General features: G+C 40.3%; 1 protein-coding gene across 2 annotated transcripts; it reads right to left on the reverse strand.

The window, feature by feature from the left end:
- Positions 1 to 161: 161 nt before the first annotated feature.
- LOC120784429 (casein kinase I) lies at positions 162 to 10,592 on the reverse strand. 2 transcript variants are annotated; one of them, XM_040118268.1, is made up of 12 exons: positions 10,313 to 10,592; positions 7,477 to 7,567; positions 7,118 to 7,228; positions 6,674 to 6,822; positions 6,222 to 6,450; positions 4,277 to 4,447; positions 3,915 to 4,063; positions 3,531 to 3,726; positions 3,234 to 3,373; positions 2,198 to 2,265; positions 2,085 to 2,093; positions 162 to 1,883 (listed from the first exon to the last, which is right to left on the reverse strand). In XM_040118268.1, the coding sequence occupies exons 2-10, from the start codon at positions 7,550 to 7,552 to the stop codon at positions 2,233 to 2,235; spliced, it is 1,254 nt and encodes a 417-aa protein (XP_039974202.1). In that variant the 5' UTR covers positions 7,553 to 7,567; positions 10,313 to 10,592; the 3' UTR covers positions 162 to 1,883; positions 2,085 to 2,093; positions 2,198 to 2,232. The 2 variants fall into 2 exon arrangements, with proteins under 2 accessions (XP_039974202.1, XP_039974195.1); XM_040118261.1 differs by having other exon boundaries at positions 162 to 2,093.
- Between the last annotated feature and the right edge of the window lie 933 nt (positions 10,593 to 11,525).

Genomic DNA, 11,525 nt, shown 5'->3' on the forward strand with positions numbered 1-11,525 from the left:
TTGAAAATGATGTAACTTTTTACAGGCTACAATGCACAAGATATGCTGTTGTTCGAAACCCCCAATTAGAGAAAAAAAAAAAAAAAAAAAAAATCCCACCAGATTAAAAACGTATAGACAGCAATAAGCAAAAAATGAGCAAGAAAAGGGTCAGCAAAAAGTTGTGAGCAAGGTTATTCATTTTTATTACTTCATAAAATATACACAAATACTGTTGTAAATAGAGTGTGTTAAAGAACTGTACAAGCTATCAGTACACATTACATAAAGTGAAATCCCCATCGCCTCAGCCTCTTCTATACCGTCACCAACCCACCAGTTACTATGCCACTGGGTCATGGTGGCATGTACAAAAGGTAATTACACACAGTTCACTGCTATTTACACATCCCTGCAATTTGATCAGGTATTTTCTTCTGAATGACATCATCAAAGTTGCTGGAGGTTAAAATTCAAAAGTGACATCAAACTAGCATTATCATTTTTGCAGAGGGAATACTGAAAGCCCTATGTATAACAAGAGGTGGACAGATAACCTTCGAGGCATAACAGAAGTAAAAAGGGATAGGCAAAAAAAAAAAGAACTGAACAAGGCAATTCTAATAAGTTACAGGGGGAAGAAATAAAAACACAAATAAGAGAATAAAGAAGAAAGTTATTTCTGACAAATAAAAAAATAGTTTAACATAAATAGCAGAGAGGACAAAGAAAACAATCTGCATACAAAGACAAAACGAATCTTGTAATCTTAGCAGGGATTCACTCTATCACTCCCCCCCTTCTCTCTCTCTCTCTCTCTCTCACTCACACACACAAAAAATATTGGATGACCCAGCTGGCAAAGCAACAGTATCCCACCCCACAATTTAGTATTTAAATACCTAGACTTCGGAACCCAGCCCCTATTTTTATCAATAGTATGCATTTTTCTACTTTACATCTTAAAACAAATAACCACATTTTGGCTTTACATCCAAATAAAAAAACATATTATATATATTTACAGTGGAGTAAAAAAAAAAAAAAAAAAAAAAAAAAAAATATCACTGGATGCCCCCCCCCCCAAAAAAACTGTAATCCATATCATAGCCTGCCCATTCCCCTATGACCTCCAATAACAAAAGAATAAAAAAGGTAACATTAAGAACTATCATAAAAATTGCAGCCACTATTTGTTAGCCAAAATGGGCAGCTATGGTCTCTGGTCAAATACACTGAGAATTTCCTGAGGAGCTTCCCTCAAGACTTGGGAGTGTGTCTTTGCAATATCTATGGTCATTCTTCACCTTACCGACTCACATTAAAACCAAAATAAACACGCAATTTAAAAACAGGTAAAATATGGGGTGGTGGAGGTTTTGGTGGCTGAGTTTTGAGGGACAGTACATCATCACAACATGGATGGATGAAGGGCAAGCAAGGACCAATTGCTACTTCACCAGAAACATTACTCTACAACAGCTAAAACATCACTTACTTATCCTTTTCAAAATTACCTTTCATTTTGTCCACTATCCTCTCACCTATCTCTCCCCCCCTACCTCTTCATCTTTTAGCTGTTACTTCTTTCAAAAATGCAAAGAAAGGAAACTAATGACAAACTCCATTTTATGATGTCCTCATGAAAGATAAGAGACGACATTCACTGAAAAGTTGTTTTTGCAGTGTTAAAACTGAAAAAGAAATCTTTACTAAGCCTATGTCAATCACAAAGTTGACCTTTGACAAGAAACATGCGTGTCCCTGATACCTTTTTTGCTTCTTTAAACCAACAGTTCCTTCACATTTTTAAAACAGAGGGTATTGAAGGAATGCTTTGAGGAAGAAGGGAGCAGGTATGAGCAACCATGGAGTAACAATGGTGTAGCATTGTCATTCGTTTGCTTTTTGTATTGTAGTGGTGGTGGTCCAGGGTTCAGCAAAGAGGATACATGAAAAAGTGCACGTTAGATGCGGTCATGTACTTCCCTGGATTCTTTAAAAATTTACTTTCCTTTTACAAATATCCATGTGTCCCTTGGCAATCATCTTGTAATAAGACAAGGTAAAAAATAAAGGAAAATAAACCGGAGCGATGAACATACCTTGCAACCCTGCAACAACAAGTGGATTGTTAGTTATTAGAGAAGGCAGTGAACTGGTGAGAAGTATATTTCTGCAGTCAGTATGTGAATAAATGATTGAAACTAGATCTGACCTGTCAGTTTCAAGTGCATGCAGAGCCAAAGAATTCTACTTCCCCATGTGCTCAAATGGCACGCTGACCTGCAAAAGAAACTTAATTAGACTCAAGTGGAGGAATTAGCAGTCTAGATTTCTCTCTCACTCACTCACTCACTCACACACACACACACACACACACACACACACACAGCATAATTATTATGGTATGATGAACCAGGTCTTTCCCGTATTAGAGGCAAAATCACACAGACCCATCTAACCATAAATGGAGGAATCTCTGTCTGTCGGTCTACATATCGATTTTCTCAACTGCTCATCCGATTGACTTCGAACTTCACTAGTGTATTGCTGAGGAGCCAACTGCAGTGTCGACTCAAGTTTTTTGGATGAGCAGTTCTCACGAAATCTTCAAACATCGCTTTTCCATGTTACTTGACATGAAGGGGGGGGGGGGGACTCAACCCAGATGAACAATAAATAATGATGTCACATATTAAGCTAGTATTTCACACTTTTTCTAACCAGACTGATGTATTTCTAGGGTAATATCTCAGGCCTTCGTTTTTGGTGCTTTTGAATTGGTTTTTTAATTTTAATGCAAAAGAGTTCCTGTTATTTTAACACCAGCTGAATATATTATATATAAATTGTGGGTGAAAGAAGGGCTGGGTGATAATTCACTATTATCCCTTTGGGTCTATATTCATATTGTGAAGACATTTTAACATCAAAATATCATGGCTCAAAATTCACATCTTTAACTAAACACGACATTAAATCTACCTGAAATTTAATACTGCACCAAGTTGAAAAAGACAATTTTGTGATAACCATTGCAATGTTATTTAAGTCCATATCACCCAATCCTTGGCAGAGTGAGTTTTTGTTAGACAAACTTTATAGATAATTTAAGTCCTAAACTATGGGGCTTGAGGAGCCGTGATTTACCAGACTATTTTTTTTAAAGTCCACCTAGGTGTATAATGTTTTTCCAGCATATGCAGAATGTGTCACCTGGCCAACCAAAGAAGCTGTGAGGGTTTTCTCACCTGTGATGTGGAAATTCTGGATTGGTCGTGACGGGCTGTGAGGTCTGAGGATGAAACGTTGGCAGGAGCCCCGCGGTGGAGCCGCATGCTCACCTTTCTCTCTCTCTCTGCACGAGAAATTGCACGTGGTGATGTGTTGCCTGAAATTATGCATAAAATTGAAAAACTGACCACACATCTGATGCAGATATTCACGAAAAAAAATATTGCTGCTATCTGTCTTTTAATAACAGTATCATGTCATTAAAAGACATATAGTAGGAGTTTATGACTTGAGCAATTTAGCAGAATACTCACCAGACTGTTGGACCCGTGAGGCAGGGTTAGAGATAGCCTGCTCTGGCCCGTTCCTGACTCTGTTGGGAGCTCCAGGGTTGGGACCTGGGGGGAGACCTCGCGATGCAGACCCTCGGAGGGCTCCTCCGATCCGCTCATCCCTCTCATCTCCCGTCCTCCTCTCCCGATCCCCATCCTCGGCTGTCCGACTGGCACCCTGATAAATGAGTTAAGGCGCGTTAAAGCTTTTCCGTTGACCAAAAATGTCTTTAAATGATCTGTATTATACTGTAAGCTGATTGGAAGTGAGATTTTTGAGCACTATGATGTAAAAGTTAGTGGCAGATAGGCACCAAAACAAACAAACATCAACACTTCAGTTAAAAACACTTGTTGCAAACTTACAAATTTGAGCATGTTCCAGTCAAAGACATAATCATAGGAGAAGCCCTGTCGGTGGAAAAGATTCCTGAAGAGCTGTCGTAGGTAGGAGTAGTCTGGCTTGTCATCAAAACGGAGTGAACGGCAAAAATTCAGGTATGTTGAGAACTCCGCTGTAGGAGAACAAATGAGAAAAACAGTAATGAGGAGAATCAACAAGCACAAGACAAAATCACTGAATGCATTTTAACGTTTGACTTTATGTGATTAGATAACATTTGCTCAATTCAATTATGAGGAATCCTAAGACTGCAGCTGCAGATAATTTCACAACTACGGGTATGTTGCTAACCCAATACACAGAGCAACACAGAAACATCACTCACAAGGGTATCCTTTGCAAAGAACCTCAATGGGTGTGGACATTTTCTTCTCGCTGATTCGTTCATACTTCTGTCTCTTGGTCGCAGCCTTGAGGCCCTGCCAGGGGAGGGAGCCCAGGTTGAAGTACATGAGGACATAGCCGAGAGACTCCAGGTCATCACGTCTGGACTGCTCTATGGACAAAAAGCATGAGTCTGCGCATAAGCGTGAGTTTAAAACCTGAGGGATTTCCACTTAGTGCCCTAACAAAGGACCATTTACCCAGGCCCTATTTACATTTTTAAGAAACAAAACTACTGACTTCTTCATACACGCCTTAAGGAATTACAAGTCGCAGGTTATAGTGGTTTGTACTCAACACAATTAATAGTCACGAATAGGTCAACAAAATACTACTCATGTCGCCAAAAATGAAAAATGACATACCTTAGGATAAAAGAGGCCTATCAGTTCTATTCTGCAGACTTTTTAAGTTACTGTGATGCTGAGTTGGAGTTATCTTCAAGTTAGGAATGTGTCAATACCTGGCCAAACAACAATTTATTTTGCTTCACATGACTCGAGATGGAAAACTGAAAGAAATATGGAGGTAACTAGTTAAACCATGTTTGTGTCAACTATGTTATTGAGTGGGTTTATCTGTGGGTTACCAGTATCCATGTGTGAAAGATAATGCAAGTGTAATGAGAGGCCATTTTTTTGCATGAGGTGTGGACAGTCTCCTCTACATGTCACTTCTCATGTCCCGAATTGTTCTCCCAACCATCCTTCACTCTCACATTTGTTCTCCCAGTTGGTATCTAACCCAAAATCAATGATATAAAACCAAAATACATCAGAGATAAATAACTTATTGGGTCTGCAACTGTTAAGCTAGTGCACTGCAATGAGATAGGGGATGTGATTAAATGGTTAGCCATATAAAAATGTTTTGCAGAATGTCTTGTAGAGCATTACAGTGGAATGACACCACCACAACAAGGTCATTTTCTATCCCAGGGGGCATTTTCCTTCTTTTTCTCTCTCATGCGCTCTCTTCCCTTGCATCCTCTGAACAATCTGATAGGGTGTGTATAAACACAAAGACTGATCAGGAGAGGAGGCAGGTCCAAAATCAAACAGAATAAGAGCTAGAAATTGTAGCTTCCTTTCTGAAAAAACAGATTTAAAAGATTTAAAAACCACTGAGACCAGCAATTGTTCTTAGACAGACTAAAACTATGATGATAGGGGATATGACTGATTAAAGTGACGACTTCAAAGACAACTGATGACAGGTAAAATCTGGCACATAGTACAGGGCATTATACCTCTAAGCTAGGGATGAGTGTCATGTAGAGGGAGATATCATAAGTCAGATCTGATTAATCACATTTAACATGGTGTTCAGCGGCAGCTGTCAAAGTGCAGTGAGGGTGTGACCCTGATGGAGCAGATGACACAAGACTTGGGGTGCCTATAACTAGGGCAACACCATTATGAACCATTCCAATCAATTCTACTCTACTGTTCTGTTTATATTGCACCAACAAATAATCACAAATGTAATATTTTCTTTACATCTGACTGCATAATAAATGCCCTCGTCTGAACTTATTGTATTTCTTGCTGTATTTCTGTCAGTTTAGTCAGGATTATCCACACTTTTAGACACTTGAAGCTCTCTGCCATGGCATACACAGAATGTAAACAAACATGAATCACAACAAGTCTAATAGGGGCTTTCTAGAAAGTTCCATGACATGGGGTTATAACAGAGCTGCCTGAGAACGTGTATGTTAGTATCAAGGTCAAGAGGTAAAGAAGCAGCAGCAGTACTGTTTAATGGGGAACCTAATCCAATGTTCTGCAAAACAAGTAACTGATCTGGCATCAAATTTTGATACCCAAAACACATAAAGAAAAAGTAAGCAAATCAGTTTGTTGTTTGATCCAAGGGTACCTTACCAATTCCAAGATGTGTGTTGATGGAGGCGTAGCGTGCTGTGCCAGTCAGGTTCTTGTTCTCCCTGTAAGGGATGTGCTGATGTGTGCGAGCATCGCGGTACTTTTTGGCCAGGCCAAAGTCAATGATGTACACCAGATTACCCTTCTTGCCAAGCCCCATTAGGAAGTTGTCAGGCTTCACATCCCGATGGATGAAATTTTTGGAGTGAATGTACTCAATGCGACTAATCTGAAGAGCACAGGTGAGACAAAGTGATGAAACGGTCATATGAGTGTGCACCAACAAATAAAAGTTATCTAGTTCATGCACATCACCTAGTAGGATCATAAATATTATGTCTCTGTATTCTGATCGTAAACAGAGCATTTTCACATTGTGAGATCTTAACTGAGGAGACTGTGAAATTGTGCTAATTCTAATATCCCTAAATTAATGTAGAGACAGGACATACCATCTGGTCTGCCAAAAGCAGGACAGTCTTTAGGCTGAACTTCCGGGAGCAAAAGTTGAAAAGGTCTTCCAGACTTGGACCGAGTAGCTCCATTACCATCACATTGTAGTCTCCCTCTGCACCACACCACTTTATCGATGGAATACCCACTAGCACGCACACATACACACACACGCAAACACACGAAATCAGCATAAAGTACATACAATAGAGTTTTACACTAAATACCAATTCCATGAAAATACCTTTACTTATCTGTATATTTCAAAAATTTGAGAAGATGACAGTCCTTCAGACATTTTTTTGTTAAAAGAATTCATTGTACATTTTTCCTGCAAGCTTAGCAGGGTATCTGCATCTAGAATATTTCCTGTGTCAAAAACTTTGATAAGGAATGTGTTGAAAAATCTTGCCAAGCATGTCAAAGCTGTATCCACTTCTTACCTCCTCCTTGCATCATCTTGTAGAACTTGCTTTCAATGTGCAACTGTGGGTGTTTGGTCTTCACACATTCAAGCTTGATGGCTACCTCCTCACCAGTAGCAATGTTGGCACCTGAGGACATACACAGACACAAAAAAAATACCACCACAGATGTAAGAGCCATGGATTTCACCAGTGACAGGCCAGTGAAGGATGAATACTAAGGAAAATCAGGTTCAGTTCCAAAATAAGGGGGGACATTAATGGTACAGTATGAAGAGAGACCATCCAGCAACTACTCCAGAAAGAACCTTAACATAGGAGACAAATTGAAAGTTGGGTAAGGCAAGCCAAAACAGAAAAACTCCGTTTCCACTTACCCAGGTAAATGTCTCCAAAAGAACCACTCCCTATCTTTCGCCCAAGCCGGTACTTGTTCCCCACTCTCAGCTCCATGGTTGCAAGTCGTCACTGTCACCAACAGACAGCACAGATGTGGTGAGAACGAGGCAAATGACACATGACACCTGACTAGTTTGTCTGTGATGCACCTCCTTTCTCTCACCACTAACTCTGGAACATTATAGGATGAGCTACTGTAAAACTCAACTGAATATAAACAGGAATATTTCCTCCACTTTGCTAAATGGTAGAATGTGAGAAGGTATCCTCAAGGGTCAGTCAGCTGCTCACATGATGATCATCAATGCCAGATAGCTGAATCGACCATGTGTGTGTGTGAGAATGTAGCCTAAGCAGGGCTAGTTGATCAGCAACAGCTGTCTGGCCTCCAGAAACACACGATTAGATTTGTAGGGTAGCTGGGAGAGGGAGTTGGACACACTGAGATCAGCAACACAGGGAAAATAGGAGAAAGCAATACAGCAAAATGAGGGCTACACAGAAATGTCAGTTGCAACTTGGAAGAGGAGTGGATCAGAATCAACTGCTGCATCAGTACTAGGACTTGGCAAACACGAGGAATTTAAGTGCATCTCCTGAGCTGAACTGCACGTGATGCTGGAGCAGGATCATCATTTATTTAGTACTCGCTCTACCACGCCACATTGTGCAGCCACTGCAAATGCAAGACTAAGCTCTCTACTGTACTGTACTGGCACTGCCAAGGGAGGAAGGGCATGAGCAGCCGCGGAGCGCTTGCTTGCTATATCTGTGTCAAGACCCTCAGACAATTCTGTGCAATGAACTTCAGAGAGTAAAGTGCTGCAGAAAACACATCAGCGCTTTTATCAAAGAGATTTGGTTCCTAACCAGCAATTTGGGAATACCATGTAAACAAACTTTGCCCTTTATTGTAACAGTGGACCCTCGTTCCAAATGTAGAGCTGCTGTTTCTTCAAATAAACACTTCTAGCCAGGCTCTGAGCTAATCAAATGATCTCATGACATGTGCCCTATTGACAGTTCAACAGGACAATATAAGAAATAGCCCATATTGTCTTTACGGATTCTTATGTTGCACTTTGAGTGGCCTCAAACTTCATCCCCAATAGAAAACATGAAATAGTCTCATGACAACTCTGAGAAATTGCAAAACAAAGCATTCTCTGACAAACTCAGTTTTGTTCACATGCCAACTCAAGCAAGCAGAATGGTCATCAATTCTGCAGAACTAGTCCTCTGTATTCAGTTTGCTTCGATCCAAACCTCCTTTATCTCAACATTAATTCTCAGGAGTTATTCTGATTGTATGCAGTGGAATTTAAAAAAAAGAAAAAAAGCTGCAAACACTAGCTCCGTTCTACGACTTCAACAGTTATGTCTGATACACTATCAACTTGGATCATATGAGACTTCAATTCAACTCAAAACAACTTGCATTGCTCTGTCCTCATCTCAAGTAAAAACATCAGCTGACCCAACATACTGTAAGATGTAGGCCCTAGACCTCCCTGTCAACTCTAGCTGATGAGAGGACAGCCTGGCATAGTAGATGCAATGGAGGCAGAGGGATTTGGGTTAATAAATGGTTAGGTTTCAGTGAGCAACATTAATCACAGGGCTACACAGTAAGCGCCATTGATTAATTACTTTGTTCAGAAACAGTGATACACAATTTTAAAAACACACCGTATTTCACTGCGTGTTTAAGACTGTGCCGATGTGGATTCCAGTAGCATATACCCTCATGTGTTGATTCTAAAAAGCTTGCGAATTTGGTATTGCAAAGAAATGTATGGTGAAAACTTAGCAACAATGTGAAGAATGCATTATTTAATGTTTCAGAAATGGCCAGCGTGACGAAGAGCAAGTGGAATTAGCCTGTGACACTCCACTTGAAAAAACGTGTTATTATGGCAGTCATCACCTACAAGACGGTGGATTGGTTACAGTGGATGCTACAGTACATAACTACTGGTTCAGGGGAGTCTTAGTGGAGGTTGTGAAGACAGGATGTCCCGAATGTGAAATAATTTTGTATTTCTTGAAATTAGTCAGACCCACTTCTTTAGAAAGTAGATGAGGACGTGAAAAAGTAAGTCTTAGAGGAAAAACAACTGTCAGAGACTCAAAGCCAGAAGATTTCGCAATCACATGAAAAACAGCACTGCTACAGCTCTCACACTCAGGCAGCTGTCACTCCACAATCAACTCGTGTGTAACAGAGTTGACAAATTCACGCATTAATATGACAGGGACTTTCAAATTTATAGTTTAATTATGTGTTTTTTAACGTTAATGGCAGGTGTCAGGTTATATTTTTGTTTCCTGTTTGGATTTTGATGAGAAGCGAGTCAATTGTGATTGACGTTACTAGAGCACAATATTTGCCATATTACATTTCACGAAATCTTAACAGTTCCGATGTTTAGAAAGGCCCATTTGCATAATTTACAGACGGTAGTAACGTTAGAAAAAAAGAAAAAACCAATCGCAAGCATCAACGTTAGTTAACTGTTAGCTTCTAGGAGTAAGCTAGGAGAAATACGTTAACCGAACCGTGATACGGACTGCACCTTGAATATTTTCTAAATAAAATAAAGATTGAAATATGTTGTTATATCGCACTTCGCCACATTTTACATTCTTCTTACAACCGCACCCATGTATGTACTAGACTAGCCTGTGTAGAAAGCCATCCGTACTACTCGCCCCCTCCCCCTCTCCTGTAAGCCGTGAATACAAGACTCTAATTCGGCCGAATCAGGCCCCTTTTCCCCCTTGATTGCTTTGGTTCCCCGACCCGCCACTCACCCGATATTGGGTTCGTCCGAGAGCTGCTTAGTTAGAGGTTCTGATCCGATGGTTGTCAGTCGGACAGGGGCCTGGGCAGAGGAGGATGGGAGCGGATTCTGGCGGCTTTCATACCCCCAGCTTTTAGCTCTGTCGTCGGTTGCACTCCCTGTTGACAGTCCCTGAGAAGCTCCGACAGCACGAGCGGCCGTTCTCCACTCGAATCTGTCTCCCCCTCTCGTTACTTAACAACGCGCCCGTTCACAACGTCGATGATGTCATTCTCTGGATGTTAGAGGACAGTCATTTAAGAAAAACGTCATACCTAACTGCTCCTTCTTCCTTTATTTTGACCATAGAGTATTTATCAAGCAATATGAGTCATTATGCTGTGTTTGCAAAGTGAATTTGTTTGCATTGGTTGGGTTTATCATGCAGCACAATAACAAATATATCATGTTATAATATCAGTAAATATACTAATATTTTTTTTCCCCCCTCTTGTGGCTAATATCTATCAGTTGGTACATGCCAAGCAAGAAATCTCATTTTTCCACCACTCAGAGGGCTGGCTGTACACACCTGCTTGTTCTGTGTGACTGACTGTAAGGCCAAAGACATCTAGGCCCTGCATACATTTGAGAATGGTCCTGTCACAAAGTGTTTGAAACTTCTTTAAATTGGGGCTTTTATCTCTGGACAAAATTAGTAGTCTAAAATAATGTTACTGTGGGGCGAGAGCTGCCACTTAAGACGATGAGAATTCACAGTTGAAACAGAGAACGTAAATAATTTCATACAGTGAGTAGTGGCTTACTGCAGAGTGACGCGAGTGTTAAATAGGATTGATTTGTGGATGGTAATGAGAGGGTGGCAGGTGGACATGCTTGGCTTGTTTCGCTGTGGCCCAGTGTATTAACAGCCATTCCACCTTAACGTAATTCTTTGTCATATTCATCATTGTAACATGCAAAAAGCATGGCTTTTTATCGTAAACACACTATGCAGTGCTTAATGTTCATATTGCAATAAAGCAGGATGCTGTCACAAAGTGTCAAACCACAGGACATCAAAAGGGAAACAGGTAAGGGGCAGTTTTGACCTACGACTGGTTCAACATAGAGGGTACTCAATCTGAAAAACTTCAAGTACTTTTAACCAAATCCAGAAACCTGGATACACACACACAAAATATATTACAAAAATGACCACAAAGACAAATTTAGAAGCCAAT

This window comes from Xiphias gladius, chromosome 3, assembly GCF_016859285.1.
Source record: "Xiphias gladius isolate SHS-SW01 ecotype Sanya breed wild chromosome 3, ASM1685928v1, whole genome shotgun sequence".
NCBI classification, from domain to species: domain Eukaryota; kingdom Metazoa; phylum Chordata; class Actinopteri; order Istiophoriformes; family Xiphiidae; genus Xiphias; species Xiphias gladius.

Coding starts and splice junctions, on each gene's coding strand:
- LOC120784429 (XM_040118268.1), bottom strand. CDS start 7,552: ATGGAGCTGAGAGTGGGGAACAAGTACCGGCTTGGGCGAAAGATAGGG. Junction 6,823..7,117: donor CAAGATGATGCAAGGAGGAG/GTAAGAAGTGGA, acceptor TGTGCGTGCTAG/TGGGTATTCCATCGATAAAG. Junction 4,064..4,276: donor TCTTTGCAAAGGATACCCTT/GTGAGTGATGTT, acceptor GTTCTCCTACAG/CGGAGTTCTCAACATACCTG.